General features: G+C 32.4%; 1 protein-coding gene across 4 annotated transcripts in view; it reads left to right on the top strand.

Annotated features, from left to right (window-relative positions):
* LOC143235185 (myosin heavy chain, muscle-like) overlaps positions 1-14,862 on the top strand; it is a 50,519-nt gene that overhangs the window by 16,121 nt on the left and 19,536 nt on the right. For all 4 annotated transcript variants that reach the window (XR_013018964.1, XR_013018965.1, XM_076473090.1 and 1 more), the window contains exons 7-20: positions 956-1,048; positions 2,369-2,432; positions 3,056-3,154; positions 5,795-5,898; positions 6,619-6,876; positions 7,450-7,599; positions 8,199-8,369; positions 8,560-8,739; positions 9,263-9,422; positions 9,819-9,865; positions 10,375-10,462; positions 11,444-11,561; positions 12,174-12,297; positions 14,198-14,334. Coding sequence is in view for 2 of the 4 variants with exons in the window: in XM_076473090.1 (XP_076329205.1) it covers positions 956-1,048; positions 2,369-2,432; positions 3,056-3,154; positions 5,795-5,898; positions 6,619-6,876; positions 7,450-7,599; positions 8,199-8,369; positions 8,560-8,739; positions 9,263-9,422; positions 9,819-9,865; positions 10,375-10,462; positions 11,444-11,561; positions 12,174-12,297; positions 14,198-14,334 (1,793 nt within the window). In the remaining 2 variants the exon portion in view is untranslated. The remainder of the gene's footprint in view (positions 1-955; positions 1,049-2,368; positions 2,433-3,055; positions 3,155-5,794; positions 5,899-6,618; positions 6,877-7,449; positions 7,600-8,198; positions 8,370-8,559; positions 8,740-9,262; positions 9,423-9,818; positions 9,866-10,374; positions 10,463-11,443; positions 11,562-12,173; positions 12,298-14,197; positions 14,335-14,862) is intronic.

The raw sequence follows: 14,862 nt of genomic DNA, 5'->3' as shown, positions 1-14,862 counted from the left end.
ATAAGTGGTTGCAAAAATCATTCCCCTCATCGGGTGTAGAAAAATCTACGCCCCTGCTGTTTAGGACTTATTTTTGGTATGGTCTTAAACTTTTGACCAGCTAGTATTTAGACTAATTTCATAGTGTTCACATTTTCCCTATTAACTGCTAAAAAAGTTTTTTATTTTTATTTTCCCTTTTCTTATTTTCATCTTTCGGGGCTCTACTCAAATAAATGGTTGAGTCTAACAACGCAGAATGCATATTTTTTCTTTATGTTCATTGGCTTTTAGATTGTGGCCAGCAGTGTATAGATATTAAATCTAAACAACTAATCTTTATAGGTAGTTAAAATATTGTAGTTTGAAGTTTTTTTGAATATTGTAGGTTTTAACTTGTGAATTAGAAAATTTACTTTAGAACGTGGCTGGAATTTAATAAAACTGAAGAAGTAAAGAGTGATTTTCGTTTCTATAAAAAACGAATAACTAAATGCTGTTTCGAAATGATCGCAAACATAACATTTTTTTTTTTTTAGTATGAACTGATATTCTAAACATTAAATCTTAACCGAATTTCTGGAGCTTATGTGAGTACACTGAAAATTACTTGGCGCAATAAACATTCACTTTAATGGCCTAAGCTAACGCTGTAAAATCAGTACCGTCACCATGCGGAAGCATGCTACTTAGAAACCACATCTCTCAGCACAACGGCATGGCCTGATTTCAGTCGTTAAACATGTAATATTTTTTTAAGTAGGTTTAAAGATGGACTCTAGATCCAGTTTCATTTAATAAAATCAACTTACATCCTTAGGTGCCAAATAACGTAGAAGTAGTTCAAGATTAATAGTTGTATTGTGTCGCCATACTTAACATTTAATCGTATACTTACAAAGCGTGGCCAACAGCAATACTGAACTTTCTTGTCAGGCAAATTTCCAAAGCTTACTAGTCATCCCTCTATTTTCAGGGCAACTTAGAAGATCAGGTCGTCCAAACCAACCCTGTACTAGAATCTTTTGGTAACGCTAAAACCGTGCGTAATGACAATTCTTCACGTTTCGTAAGTATCTTTGTTTTTCACACTTCTTATGTCATTAGTATACATTGAACGTTAACATTATGCTGCACGAGTATACGCACTAGCTTTCCCCATGTGGTCACGTTTCATGCAATTGGTGATGACAAAAAGTTCTATGAACTACTGAGACAAAGTATCCAAACCTGAACTCATCTTACTTATTTTACGTGTAATTCAAATACATTTTAAAGATTTTCATAACAAACAGTTTGCCTATTGATTGTCAATAAAGTTATTAGATATATTGTTATTATAATGAAGTTTAAGCTCTTTTGTGAACTGAATGTCATTAAATGGAAAGTTAATACGACTTATAAATGCCCTATAAATGTGACATTGTCTTTAAGGTGGTTTATGGGATTGATTATTACTTTTCATGATTTTGTTTGCCAGTCCTCATTGCGTTAAAGCGAAATAGCATATCAGTTACCTACAATGTAACGTATAAACAAACGAATAAATAAATACTTCTGTAAAATATAAAATTAATTTTTATTTTGAACTGTCTTTGAGCAATCTTTTAAGCTGTCTTTTACTGTAAGTTCAGAATGTCAAATGACATCTCATCTCTTCCTTTATGTTAGGTTTTGTTGATCTAATAGTATATAACTAATCAACAACAAATGAGAAAATTCTGAGATTATGTGTTGTTATATGTTGGTTGAAAAAACCACATGAAGCAGCAAAGGAATAAAATTAATTTCTACATACAGACAATAGGTTCGTCATTTTTTTATATTTTCACTTCGTTTATTTTTGGCCTGGCATGGCCAAGCGTGTTAAGGCGTGCGACTCGTAATCCGAGGGTCGCGGGTTCACATCCCCGTCTCGCCAAATATGCTCGCCCTTTCAGCCGGGGGGGCATTGTAATGTGACGGTCAATCCTACTATTCGTTGGTAAAAGAGTAGCCTAAGAGTTGGCGGTTGACTAGCTGCCTTTCCTCTAGTCTTACACTGCTAAACTAGGGACGACTAGCAAAGATAGCCCTCGAGTAGTTTTGTGCAAAATTCCGAAACAAACAAACAAATCGTTTTTTTTTTCAGCAAATAAGCGATAAGTTTTAGGGCGTATAATGTTAAAAACCAGTTGTTTGATACTCGTGGTTGGCACAACACCGATAACCATTGTGTAACTTTGTGTTTAAAAACAAGCAAGTAACTAAAACGTTGCGATTTATTTTACTAGAAGAATTATAAGTAAATTAAGCCCGCTTGTTTTGAAATAGCAATTTATTTAAACATTTTTTAAACCAAGTGTTTGGACTTGTGTAAAAAAATGTTTTCATTTTTATTGTGACTCAGGGTAAGTTCATTCGAATTCATTTCGGTGGTATGGGCAAATTGGCTGGAGCAGATATTGAAACATGTAAGTGATGATTTCTTTTGTGAAAAATTAGTTTTATAAATTACTCTTAAGAATAGGAGCTACATATCTGAAGAATTAAGATAATTAGTTATATCGAAGTATACTTAAACTATTATATTATAGATTACACGTATAAAAACTTGTTATAGTAACATAGTTCATATAAAAGTATAATAATCGTATATTATATGCATAAATAATTAAGATATAATAATCGTAGATTACATCATATAGAGATGGGTTATAAAAATCACGTACATGAATAATTAAGATATAAAGATAACATTAAACACAAAGAATAAAGTCCAAAATCATAGATTACCCTCAAGTATCCAATTTATTAAGCGATTGTTATATTTTAATTCTTTAAATTAGGATATAATAATCGTAGTTTACTAGCCTAAATATTTATATATATATATATATATAATAATCATAGATTATTGTATAATAAATTAGAATATGAAATTGCAGACAACATGAATAAATAACTGTAAGTTACATATGTTCATGTAGCTAGACGCAAGATTACATTGGATATGTTCATTTACATATTCAGTCGTCAGAGGTTATCAGAGATATATGTGTTGACGATAAGAGTGATTCGATTTTGTTATCAATAGATCTGCTCGAAAAGGCTCGTGTGATTTCTCAGCAACCTGCCGAGCGTTCGTACCATATCTTCTATCAGCTCATGTCAAATGGTATTCCTAATATGAGAGGTTAGTATTTATAAAATCAGTTGCTCTCTCTTACATCTAATATTAAAGAACATAGTTGAATTTCTAGTTACATGTGAGCGAGATATTATTTTCTTATTGAGTTTAATAGTAAAGAGATACTATAATTTCACGCTTTGCTGTTTAAAGTGATATGGTTGAGTCAAGCGTGATTTATTCACTTTTCTTTAGTCTAAAATGGTTTAATGCTTAGGCGATCACCTTCATTGTTTTGCTTAATAGCCCTTGTGCAGCATTTCTCTGTTTCTTATTAGCAGTTTCAATGATGATATATTTTAGAATGTATTTAACCATTACACCCCACAAGTTGTACTGTGTGTCCGAAGGCTATCACAGTAATATGTTTTACAGACTTTTCTTTTATAGATCATTAAATTCTAATTTTTTGTTTACTTATACAGTTTGAGCTTGAAACAACATAACGTCTTGAGAAAACATGAGGCCTATTGATCCATCTTGGCTGTTCTACACTCTAAATTAATTTTTTTAAAAAAACAACCTTAAAGCTAGCCCTTATTATTCATGTATTTATCAAGTTTTTCCTTAAACCAGTTTAAATTTACTGCTTCTGCAACATCTGAAAGCAACGTATTTCTAAAGACCAACTACCCTGTTAGAAAAATAAAACTCTCTTAGTTGAAGAAGACTCCTTCCCTGCCAAACTTTATACTTGTGTAACCTAGTCCTAACATTCTCACTGTTAAGAATGAAAAAAAAAATGATGCATCAATACAATCAATTCCCTTTACAATCTTAAACACCTCAATCAGGCCCCCTCCTAATTCTTTTTTTCAAGAGAAAACAATTTGAAAAATTTCAGCTTCTCCTCATATGACAACCCCTCCATCCCAGACACCAGTCTAGTAACCCTTCTCTGAATCTTTTCCAACAATTCAATGTCTTTCTTAAGATACGGAACCCAAGACTGAACACAATATTCCAAACGTGGCCTATGCAATGAAATTATAACCTCTTTTGACTTGTGTCCAGTAGTTCTGCAGATGCATGCTAAAATCCTATTTGCCCTACCTCTAGGAACAGCACGCTGCTTGGATAGCTTTAGAAACTGATCAACTAATACACCAAGATTCCTTTCTTTTATAACAGTGTTAATGTTATACCCATTCAAAGTATACTCATAATTTAAATTATGCTAACCCACGTACATTATCTTGCACTTATTATAATCAAAACCCGTCCCTCATTTATTTGCCCAACACAATAAATTATCTAAATCCTTTTGTAAAGCAGCAGCATTCTCTTTACAGCTGGCGACACCCAAGATCTTAATATCATCTGCAAATTTAAGTAATTTATTAACTGTTCTTTTATCTGTGTCACTGATGTAAATCAAAAAGGACAATGGACCTAAGACTGATCCCTGAGATACTCCAATTGTGACATTAATCCAGTTTGACTGGATTCCATTTGCAACAACTATCCGTTTTTTCCCATCCAGCCACTCTTTTATCCAATTTGCTAATTTAACCTACACACCTACAGTGACAATTTTTATAAACCTTTTATGTGGCACTTTGTCATATGCTTTCTGAAAATCCAGATACACCAAATCTAGATCCTTGCTCTCATTTACATAAGCAGTAACGTTTTCAACGAATGTCAAAAGATTTGTAAGGGAAGATTTTCTCTTAGTGAAACGATGTTGACTATCCAATCAAATTTAAGACTTTGTTAAATGATTTTGCAAAGTATCTTTTAACACTCTTAAAGAGCTTTTCCCACAATTGATGTGAGATTGATGATCTATAATTACTAGAACAACTTTTATTACTTTCAATCCTCTGGTACTTGTCCAATGTTCAAAGACTGACAAAAAATAGTAGTCAGTAGCTTACATATCCGATCTTTAATTGCTTTTAAAACCCTTAAGGAAATATAATATGGCTCAGGAGACTTATCGTTTTTTTTAATTTCCCGATTTTTTCTTAACCAACACGGAATTAGAACAGTTTCCTTGTTCGATCTCATTTCCATCTATCAACTGTTCAAGATGTGGAATACTGTTTAAATCTTCATTCGTGAAAATTGTAGAAAAATCAAGATTTAATAACTCGGCCATTTTCATAATCATCAGATACTAGCCGTTCTTTATTATCTTTCAAGGATTTTACCTCCATTCTAACATTTTGTTTACCCTTAATGTATTTTTAAAAATCCTTACTCTTAATTTGTATATTTTTCGCCAACCTTTCGTCAGACATATTTAATGATGCCAAAATTTCCTGTTTCACCAACCTTCTTGATGTTCTATAATCTTTCAAGTTTTCTATTACATCATTTAATTTTTTTAAATGTATTATGTTCTTTAATTTTATCTCTCATATTGTTTGAGAACCAACCTGGTTTTTTACTTGCAGCTACCCTTTTCTTTCTATAAGAACTGTGTTTACCCTAAATGTTGAAAAAATTTATCTTTAAAACTTTTCACATCTGATCAGTGTCTCCAAGTAACTCATCTGCCCAATTCACAACAGATATTGCTTGTCGCATTCGTTCACAATTTGCTTTTTTATAACTAAAATATAATTATTTATTATTTCTGTAGCATCTAACGTCATAAATAATCTGCCTGTTGGTAATCTGTTATATCTTTAATTATAGAAACTCTTCTTCTCTCTGATGATATCTACGATTACCACTTTGTGTCCCAAGGAAAGGTAGAAATCGATGGTGTGGATGACGCAGATGAAATGCGATTTACTGATGTGAGTTTCGCAAATATAGCAGTTATAGAGTCAGATTGATCGTAAACGCTAAAAGTGTAAATTTTTAAGTTTAGTTTTTAGTATAATTTTTCAAGCATATTGTGGTACTACATTAATAATAAAAAATACAAAACCAACATTTTTTAGTAAAGTGAAAAGTTATATCGTTACTTTTCTAATATCAGTTACAGCTGATTAGTTTCAGTATCTCATTTACCATCATTAGGGCTAGTGTCCGCGATGGTGGTAACTGTGATACTAAAATTAATCGGATGTAACTGATAACAAATATTTTATCTTTCATTCTGCCACAAAATGTCGGCTTTTGTGTTTTTACTCGTAATATTGTTATTTAAAATGTTGAAATTGAAAAATTTTCTTTTTTAAAGTGTCTGTTGAATTTTTGATTTACTACAGAAGCAGGTATTTTAAACACATAAATCCTTCAGGTTATGTGTCTGAATGTAAGTTGATATTAAATTCTTAACCGTTTATTCGCTTAATTTGCCCTTAAATGTGGAGTAAATAACAGAAAATTAAAGATATCGTCTTACTTTTATAACAGTTAATAACTGTGAAATAGGGTAATAATACCCAATCTCTGTGTAAAATAGGGTAATAATACCCAATCTCTGTGTAAAATAGGGTAATAATACCCAATCTCTGTGTAAAATAGGGAAATAATACCCAATCTCTATGCATTTATCTGTTTACATGCAGAACGCCTTCGATGTATTGGGCTTTAACGATGACGAGAAAGATAACATCTATAAGATTGTTGGTTCCGTAATGCATATGGGTGAGATGAAGTTTAAGCAGAGACCTCGAGAAGAGCAAGCTGAGGCCGATGGGACTGAAGAAGGTGAGCGTATTAGTCATCTATTGGGCGTAAACCCTGCTGACCTGTACAAGAACTTTTTAAAGCCCAAGATCAAGGTTGGGAACGAGCTGGTCACCCAGGGCAGAAATAAAGACCAGGTAAGATCTGTTTTTACTTTATAGCATTGACCATGGTCAGAGCCATGGGCACCCGTAAGTAAGAGCATTTGCGTCCCCTCTTACATTTCACAAAAAATTTTCACGTATTATGATGTAACTTAACATCGTAGTTGAATTAAATATCTTTGTAATTCTTATTAAAACTATAAATGTGTGTGTGTATATTTACGTTTAAACACACATTAATTTAGTCTGTTGATGTGCACGGTTAAAGCTGATCCCCAACATACATGTTTTGTCTCCTCCTCTGAAAATATTTCTGTAGGTTCCCATGTTCAGACCTACCCGTTTAAAACAAATGCAGTCTCATCACCTACTTTGTATTTTACAAAACAATTAATACATAATATTTCACTACTTGAAGCCAAATTAAATTATAGTATGTGATGACTTTATAAAATTGTTAAACGTATTAAAAATAATTATCTTGTACCCGAAGAAAAAACATTTCCTTATCGTATAAAGCAAAAAGAGTGCGTTAATTATTGTGGTTACAAAAGTTTATGAAGACGTTTCTTTTTTTTAGTTGTTATTTTATTTTTCTCTTTCTAGTGTTTTTACTCCGTTGGTGCTATTGCTAAGGCTGTATATGATAGACTGTTCAAGTGGCTGGTGAAGAAAGTCAACGAAACCCTTGACACCAAGCAGAAAAGACAGCACTTTATCGGAGTATTGGATATCGCTGGCTTCGAAATTTTTGATGTAAGTCACGATATGTTTGATATTTTATTAATATTTATAACAAATAAAAATTCGACCTTTTAATCGCAAAGCGAATGTGACTCTAAGTTTTACAAAATCTGTTTTACTTCATCGGAAAGATACAGAAACTATACCCCTCAAACATAGTAATTTTATGATAGATGTAATGCTTTTAGTAAAACATTGAAACAACTGATTGAGAGTGTAGTCGAACAGAATTTCTATAAAGTACCCATTGCTGGGTCTGGAGTCGTAATGTAATACCCCCCCCCCTCCGATAGCTCAGCGGTAAATCAGGATGTTTATAACACTTAAAACCGGGTTTCGATACCTTGATGAGTGTAGTACAGATAGCTGTTTCTGTGGTTTTGTTTTATAGAATTTGCCCCACATGACGTTATATATCTATAGTTCTTTATTTGTAACAAAAAGGATTTTGTAATTCATAAATCAATCTCATAGAATTTCAATTAAAATATCACTGTGTAGTAGAACTATTGTCTCAACGATATAATTGGTTTGTAAATGATACTAAATAAGTAATTTTCTGCAAGTTACTGATTTGGTTACTAAAGCACAATTACTTATTGTTTTTGTAGCACAATGGCTTTGAACAGCTGTGCATCAACTTCACGAATGAAAAACTCCAACAGTTTTTCAACCACCACATGTTCGTGTTGGAACAAGAAGAATATAAAAAGGAAGGAATCGAATGGGAATTTATTGACTTTGGTCTTGATTTGCAAGCGTGTATTGAGCTAATTGAGAAGGTAAACATTATTGTACTTTTATTAATCGATAATTAGCAGTTAATCCATTTGCTGTTCTGAATCGTTTCAATTGTGTTTTGTTTTTGCTTGTTACGAACGAATTATATGAGTAATACTTGTAGCAGAAATATTCATCAGAAGAGTTAAATGCGTTTCATAGGAAATTAATCATCTGAATTATATCCCGTAGCCCATGGGTGTCTTGTCCATTCTTGAGGAAGAGTCTATGTTCCCCAAGGCTACAGATAAGTCCTTTGAAGAGAAGTTGAAAAACAACCACTTGGGCAAATCTCCTAACTTTATTAAGCCTAAACCACCTAAACCTGGACAAAGTGAAGCTCATTTCGCTATTGTCCACTATGCCGGAACAGTGAGTATATATGTAATGTACAGATAAATAGTAAAAGATAACAACAGCTTTTACAGATATCGCATATCACAATTATTTCTTCAGTTTATGCACGATAAATGTTTCGATATTCGATATTGGTTGTCTCAGTTGTAACTATCTATGAAGACAATATAATTTTAACTAGTCTTTTACTGAATAAATAAACTTGATACACTGCTATCGTCGTACAAGTTTTCTAGCAAATGAACAAATTGAACCCAGAAGAGTGCATTAATTATTGTCATTACAAAATTTTATGAAGTCCTTTTTTTTGTTTTGTTTTTCATTTTTCTCTTTCTTACTGATGTTTAGTAAGTTGTTATAAATAAATCAAGGACATGTATTTTTTAGATGAAGTTGTTGTTTTATTTTAACTAAAGTTTAACAATTAGTTATGTTAATTAGGCTGAATATGGCGGTGATAACTTGTTACATGAAACAATTAATGTTTCGTTATGATGCTAGCAGTTTTTTGTTACACTTAAAATTGTTGCTTTTTCAGGTTCCTTACAACCTCAGCCATTGGCTTGAGAAGAACAAGGATCCCTTGAATGACACTGTTGTTGATCAGTTTAAACATGCCCAAAATGCACTCATAACTATGATCTTTGAGGATCATCCTGGCCTTGGAGGTGGAGATCAAAGTGGTGGCGGTGGCAAAGGTAAATTTTAGCTGTGTATTATTTTGTGGTATTTAATTATAATAATAACTAAAGATGATTAAAAGCTATACATAAGTACCAAGTGAATGTAGTACTGGTAATCGTGATAAACAAAATTAATGTTATATATATTCGTAGAAGCACAATGTCGTTTTAAGCACAGGTTATTACAGCTAATAATCGAATGCCAAATTAACTGTAATGGCAATTTCATTCAGTCTTCGCACCATATAGTATGAAAATGGGATTAATTTTTTTTACATATAAAATATGAAAACAATGAGTAAAATGTGAACATTTCTGTTAGTATTTAAGTTGTTGTTTTTTATCGTAGATAACTTTATGATGATCATTCATGACTAGTATCATTTTTCAACGCCGTTTTTTTCTTTCCAGGGCGTAAGAAGGGCTCTGGTTTCCAAACTGTTTCTGGTTTATATAGGGTATGTATTAGTTGTAGAAATATGTGCCGTAACAAAGTAGTTAATATCTGGTTTTTGTAAAAGCATAAATAATACATATATAGAAGAAGCGAAACTCGTACATGTTTAAAAATTCGTAGTGTTAATAAAACTGAGATAGTTCAATAGATTAATAACTGATGTTTAGTAAGTTGTTATAAATAAATCAAGGCCATGTATTTCCTAGACGGAATGCGTAATTGAAAATTTGTATTCAGAAATTGTCATCTTGATGTTATATTCCAATATCAATTATTACGTTTATTTTTCTAGTATTACGAATTTCAAACAGATATAAGCAGATTCGTAAGTTACGTAAAACATTAGGTGTTATATTGAGGTTTCATTTTTCAACTAAGCTGTTAAGTACAAATCCGTTTTATGTTCGTAAAACTCGAGCGTAAGGTTGACAATACAATTTCATCAAAGAAATACATTTATTTTCACCTGGAGTGAACTTTCCTGATCCTTTATTTTCATTCCTCCTACAGGAACAACTGAACAAACTGATGACCACCCTCCGAGCCACCCAGCCCCATTTTGTACGATGCATCATTCCAAATGAAACAAAGTCTCCAGGTATCATCCTACCCATAATATAACATCCTTTGTACTTAAACGATTAATCCCAAGCATGGTTAACATAGACTCAAGAACTTGCCAAGTAGTAAAAATTTATTTTGGTATTATTGAATTTCAATTGTTGATTATTGTCATTTCATGGTAAAAATTTAAAGTTATCAAAATTTACATTTTTTGAAAGTGCACAAATAAACTATTTTTAAGGGTTCGTCGGCAACGTTGTTCTGTGCTACTTACCAAACAGAAAGGGAAATTTCTGATGCTATTTTACGTCTAAAGTATAATCAAACTAAAAAATTTTCCTCAAGAAAGCCTGAAAAAAAAAATTATTACGCGCTAAATTAGATGTGGCAAGTCATTAGTATTTAAGTTGTTGTTTTTTTATCATTGTTTTTCAATGAATCACACGAGTTATGCCATTCTCCGTGAACCAGGTGTCGTGTTACAGATAAACTTCAGTTGTGAAACACCTGAGATCCATTTTGCAAAAATCTCGAAAGATCCCACACCAATAATTGTTCTTGACCAACGTATTTTCCTGGTATGAAAATGTATTTATTTTTACATATTATTATGGCCCGGCATGGCCAGGTGGGTTAAGGCGTTTGACTAATAATCTGAGGGTCGCGGGTTCGAATCCTGGTCGCACCAAACATACTCTCCCTTTTAGCCGTGGGAGCGTTATAATGTGGCGGTCAATCCCACTATTCGTTGGTAAAAGAGTAGCCCAAGAGTTGATGGTGGGTGGTGATGACTAGCTGCCTTCCCTCTAGTATTACACTGCTAAATTAGGGACTGCTAACGCAGATAGCCCTCGTATAGCTTTGCGCGAAAATAGAAAAAAAACAAACTTCAGTTAAAGTAATTACACACTAAAGAAAACAATCATTTTTATATAAATAGTTTTGTTTAAAATTGTTGTAGTAGATTAACTGTTAAGCTTTAAGTAAACAGCTCTATAACTTTTCTTATCACCAGGTGTGATTGATTCCCACTTGGTGATGCACCAACTAACTTGTAACGGTGTGCTCGAAGGTATCCGTATCTGCCGGAAGGGCTTCCCTAACAGAATGATCTATCCGGACTTTAAACACAGGTAATACCAGGAATGAGAAGAGATTTGAATGTATTAAGTAATTGATATAGATGGTGTCAGTAAACGGTACTTTATCAAATATTTATGAAATATTTAAAATAATTTTAATAAAATATATACTTCTGATCATTCGAAACTTTTTTTCATAAATATTGGCTTGAAATACTGTTATCACAATACAGTTTTACTTTTAAATTGCCTTTTCAATTGCAAGGGTATTAAAAGTTACTACCAAATAATAAAGTTAGATATTCAGGTCCATTCAGATTTTTAGTATTATTTAATTATTCTACAAAAAAACTGCACCTTAATAAACGTGATGAAATCGATCGGTGTTTTAATATGTAGTAAAAATCACAAAAAGATAATTTACATGTTACGAAAGAAAGACTTGTTAAACATTTTAAAGTTTCTTTACTACAGTTATGTATTATATATTTTTTTAATTGTATATCAGACACTGATGTCAACCATTTTGCTTCATAGTTTTTTTCTAGTTTAATTAATACATTAATTTTATGTTTTAAAAGTTTCAGTCTGAGCGCCAATTCTAGTTGCTATTTTACGTGTCTTTTAGAAATTGACCCTTTTATCCCACCATGATTATTTCAGATATACAATTTTGGCTCCAAATGCAGTTCCCAAAGGAGCATTTGTTGACGCAAAACATGCAACGGAAAAGATCCTAGAGGAAATTCAACTCGAGGCCAATGATTACCGATTGGGTCACACCAAGGCACGTGAAAAATGAAACTTCAACCTACACTTTATCGAGTTTAAGTTTACTAATCATTGTTGACTAGAAGCCCGTATAGTTATTTTTTTACCAATTTCTATACACAAAATTGTAGCAAGAGACTGTAGACATAGACATAGCTTTATTAAAGTGTCTCTTTTGCATAATTCTTTCCTTTATTATCTGTATGGTACTGTAAGGAAGATTAACATTCAGTATTTATACCAATGCAGCTCGCATGGTCTACACCAGTGAAACATCTTACATTCTCTTTGCCCGAAATATCTTTCAGTTCTCTCCTTTAAGTGTGATTTCCAATGCGTGTATAACAGATAAAAAATCCTGCATTTTTTTAGCCCTAGAAGATCAAGCCCTTTCTTGACTGATCAACACACCTAAGGATAATTTGTTAATGTATCCTCCCACACCTGTTGAATACTTTTCCCCAAGTTTTCTTTTCAACATTGCTTAAAAATAGTCGAGAGACGATGATAGCCACGATTTAGCATTTCCTGACAGCCACGACATCTTTTCATAATATGTGTCATAGGGTCATACAACACCTTACCAACCTTTTCCTATTGCCATCCTTTGTGAACTTCTTTTATCTCTAGAATATGTTTTTTCATAGGTCGATCTATTGGTGTTTTTAGAAAAAAAATCATAACCAGTCAATCAATCAGTTAACACCACGAGTGAAAAACACACAAGTTTCTGTGTTGAATAAAATACCCGAATAATTTGTTGCTTTAACTGTTATAAAAGCCATATTAATTATATTTACTCCTTTCAATCAAGTTGATGGTTTTTCACGATCTTTTTTATTATGTGGTTTCATCTCCTAGACTATTTTCACTCTCCTTTCTCCTACAGTTTTATCATAGTGATAGTGACTGCTCAAAATTCAGTTTCGGTCATAGTTGGTTAATTCTTCAAAGATATTTATTTCTTATCCGAATTTACTAACGATCATTATTTTCATTTATCTCAGAAAAGTTGTCATCGCTAGTAGAAAGAAACAGTTGCGCTAACAAAATGTCTTTGTGTAGTACTCGAAAAACATTAATTTCTCTTAAACCTTGAGAGACGTTTTAAGTTCATTTTAGCTATCTGCCAATATATTATACGACAAAAATACTGTCTAGTTGTGGAAGTTAGTGCCATAGGGAATATTTTAGATTTCGAAAGTAAAACTATGGACGATGTTGAATTAAGAATGGTCTAAGCTGTTGTCTTCTGTTTATATGTCATTCCCTTTGCACTAGAAATAAACACAAAAATGATATAATTCTTGGCGTTTCTTATCAATCCTTTGCATGATTAAATAATTTTTTTCCTTCGCCTTTAAAATTTCCCTACCTGGACACTATTTTAGTTTCTACTGCTGCCCATAATTGATTTTTAAATAATGAAGAGGTTGCATAATAATTGTTTGTCATGCTAAACATTTAAAGGATACTTAGGGAAGCACGTGTTTCGTTTTGCTGAGTTAACTTTCCCTTAATATTTTTATTTAAACTGTTTAACTTTGAATTCCTGATACGCAGTATGTTGTTTAAATGGAACTTTGTATCAATTTTTGCCTGATTTTGAAATCGTTTTAGCCTTGTAAGATTCTCTAATAAAGAAGAAAGACTATAAACTTTAACTTTAATAAACAGGAAATGTTTATGGTAAATCTGTTGTGTTGTATCTCATCAAGTGTTTATCTTTTTCTTTTCTAAGCAGTCATTTTAGAAAGTTATTGTTGCCATCTCTGTGTTAGACATTTTCTTTAAACCTTTTTGAGGAAGCGTTTCTAAGTGAAATATACTGTTTGGCTCTACGACTACGTTTTTTCATGTAATCTTGGATTTAAAAATACAAAATATCAGAGTTTGTTTTTGGACTGTCATTGCAGGTGTTCTTCCGAGCTGGAGTGCTTGGTCGGTTAGAGGAAATTCGAGAAGAACGCTTGAGTAAGATATTCACATGGCTACAGAGCTGGATCAGATGGTATCACTGCAAAAAGGAATTCAAAAAGCTACAAGAGCAGAGGTAAAAAATACAATATAAGATTGAATTTTAGAGTGCTTATAAAATCTATTTTATGGTACATAATTTTTAAAAATTATAATTAAGACAATATTCATTTTTCCATGTATAGAAATTACGAGGAAAATTACAGCGCTCACATTGAGCAGATTGAGAGCGTTTAATGATATTAATATAATATATGTGAAGTAGGTGTGATCTAGTGGACCTGAGAGGCCATTGTTCGCATCCTGTTGTCGCAAAGACGCTCTCTGCACGTTTGGGTCGTGGGTACGTTACAATACTTAGAGTGAAATCCCGTTCTTTGATTAGTGTAGACCAAGGGTTTGCGGTGGCTACTGTTTACTAGCTGCTCCCTTCTAATCTGTTAATTCAAAATTAGGAACGGCTAGCACAGATAGCCCTTGTATAGCTTTACGCGAATGTTATAAATAAATTGAACACATACGCATTAAGCTTTTAATTGTTTAAACTTTTCGAACCATTTGTTATATTGTCACGTAGAAACAATAGTTTGTGCTTTCTTTTATA

This window comes from Tachypleus tridentatus, chromosome 12 (genome assembly GCF_004210375.1).
Source record: "Tachypleus tridentatus isolate NWPU-2018 chromosome 12, ASM421037v1, whole genome shotgun sequence".
Taxonomy (NCBI): domain Eukaryota; kingdom Metazoa; phylum Arthropoda; class Merostomata; order Xiphosura; family Limulidae; genus Tachypleus; species Tachypleus tridentatus.
Note: the sequence above shows the minus strand (reverse complement) of the source record. Positions and strands in the feature narration are given on the sequence as shown.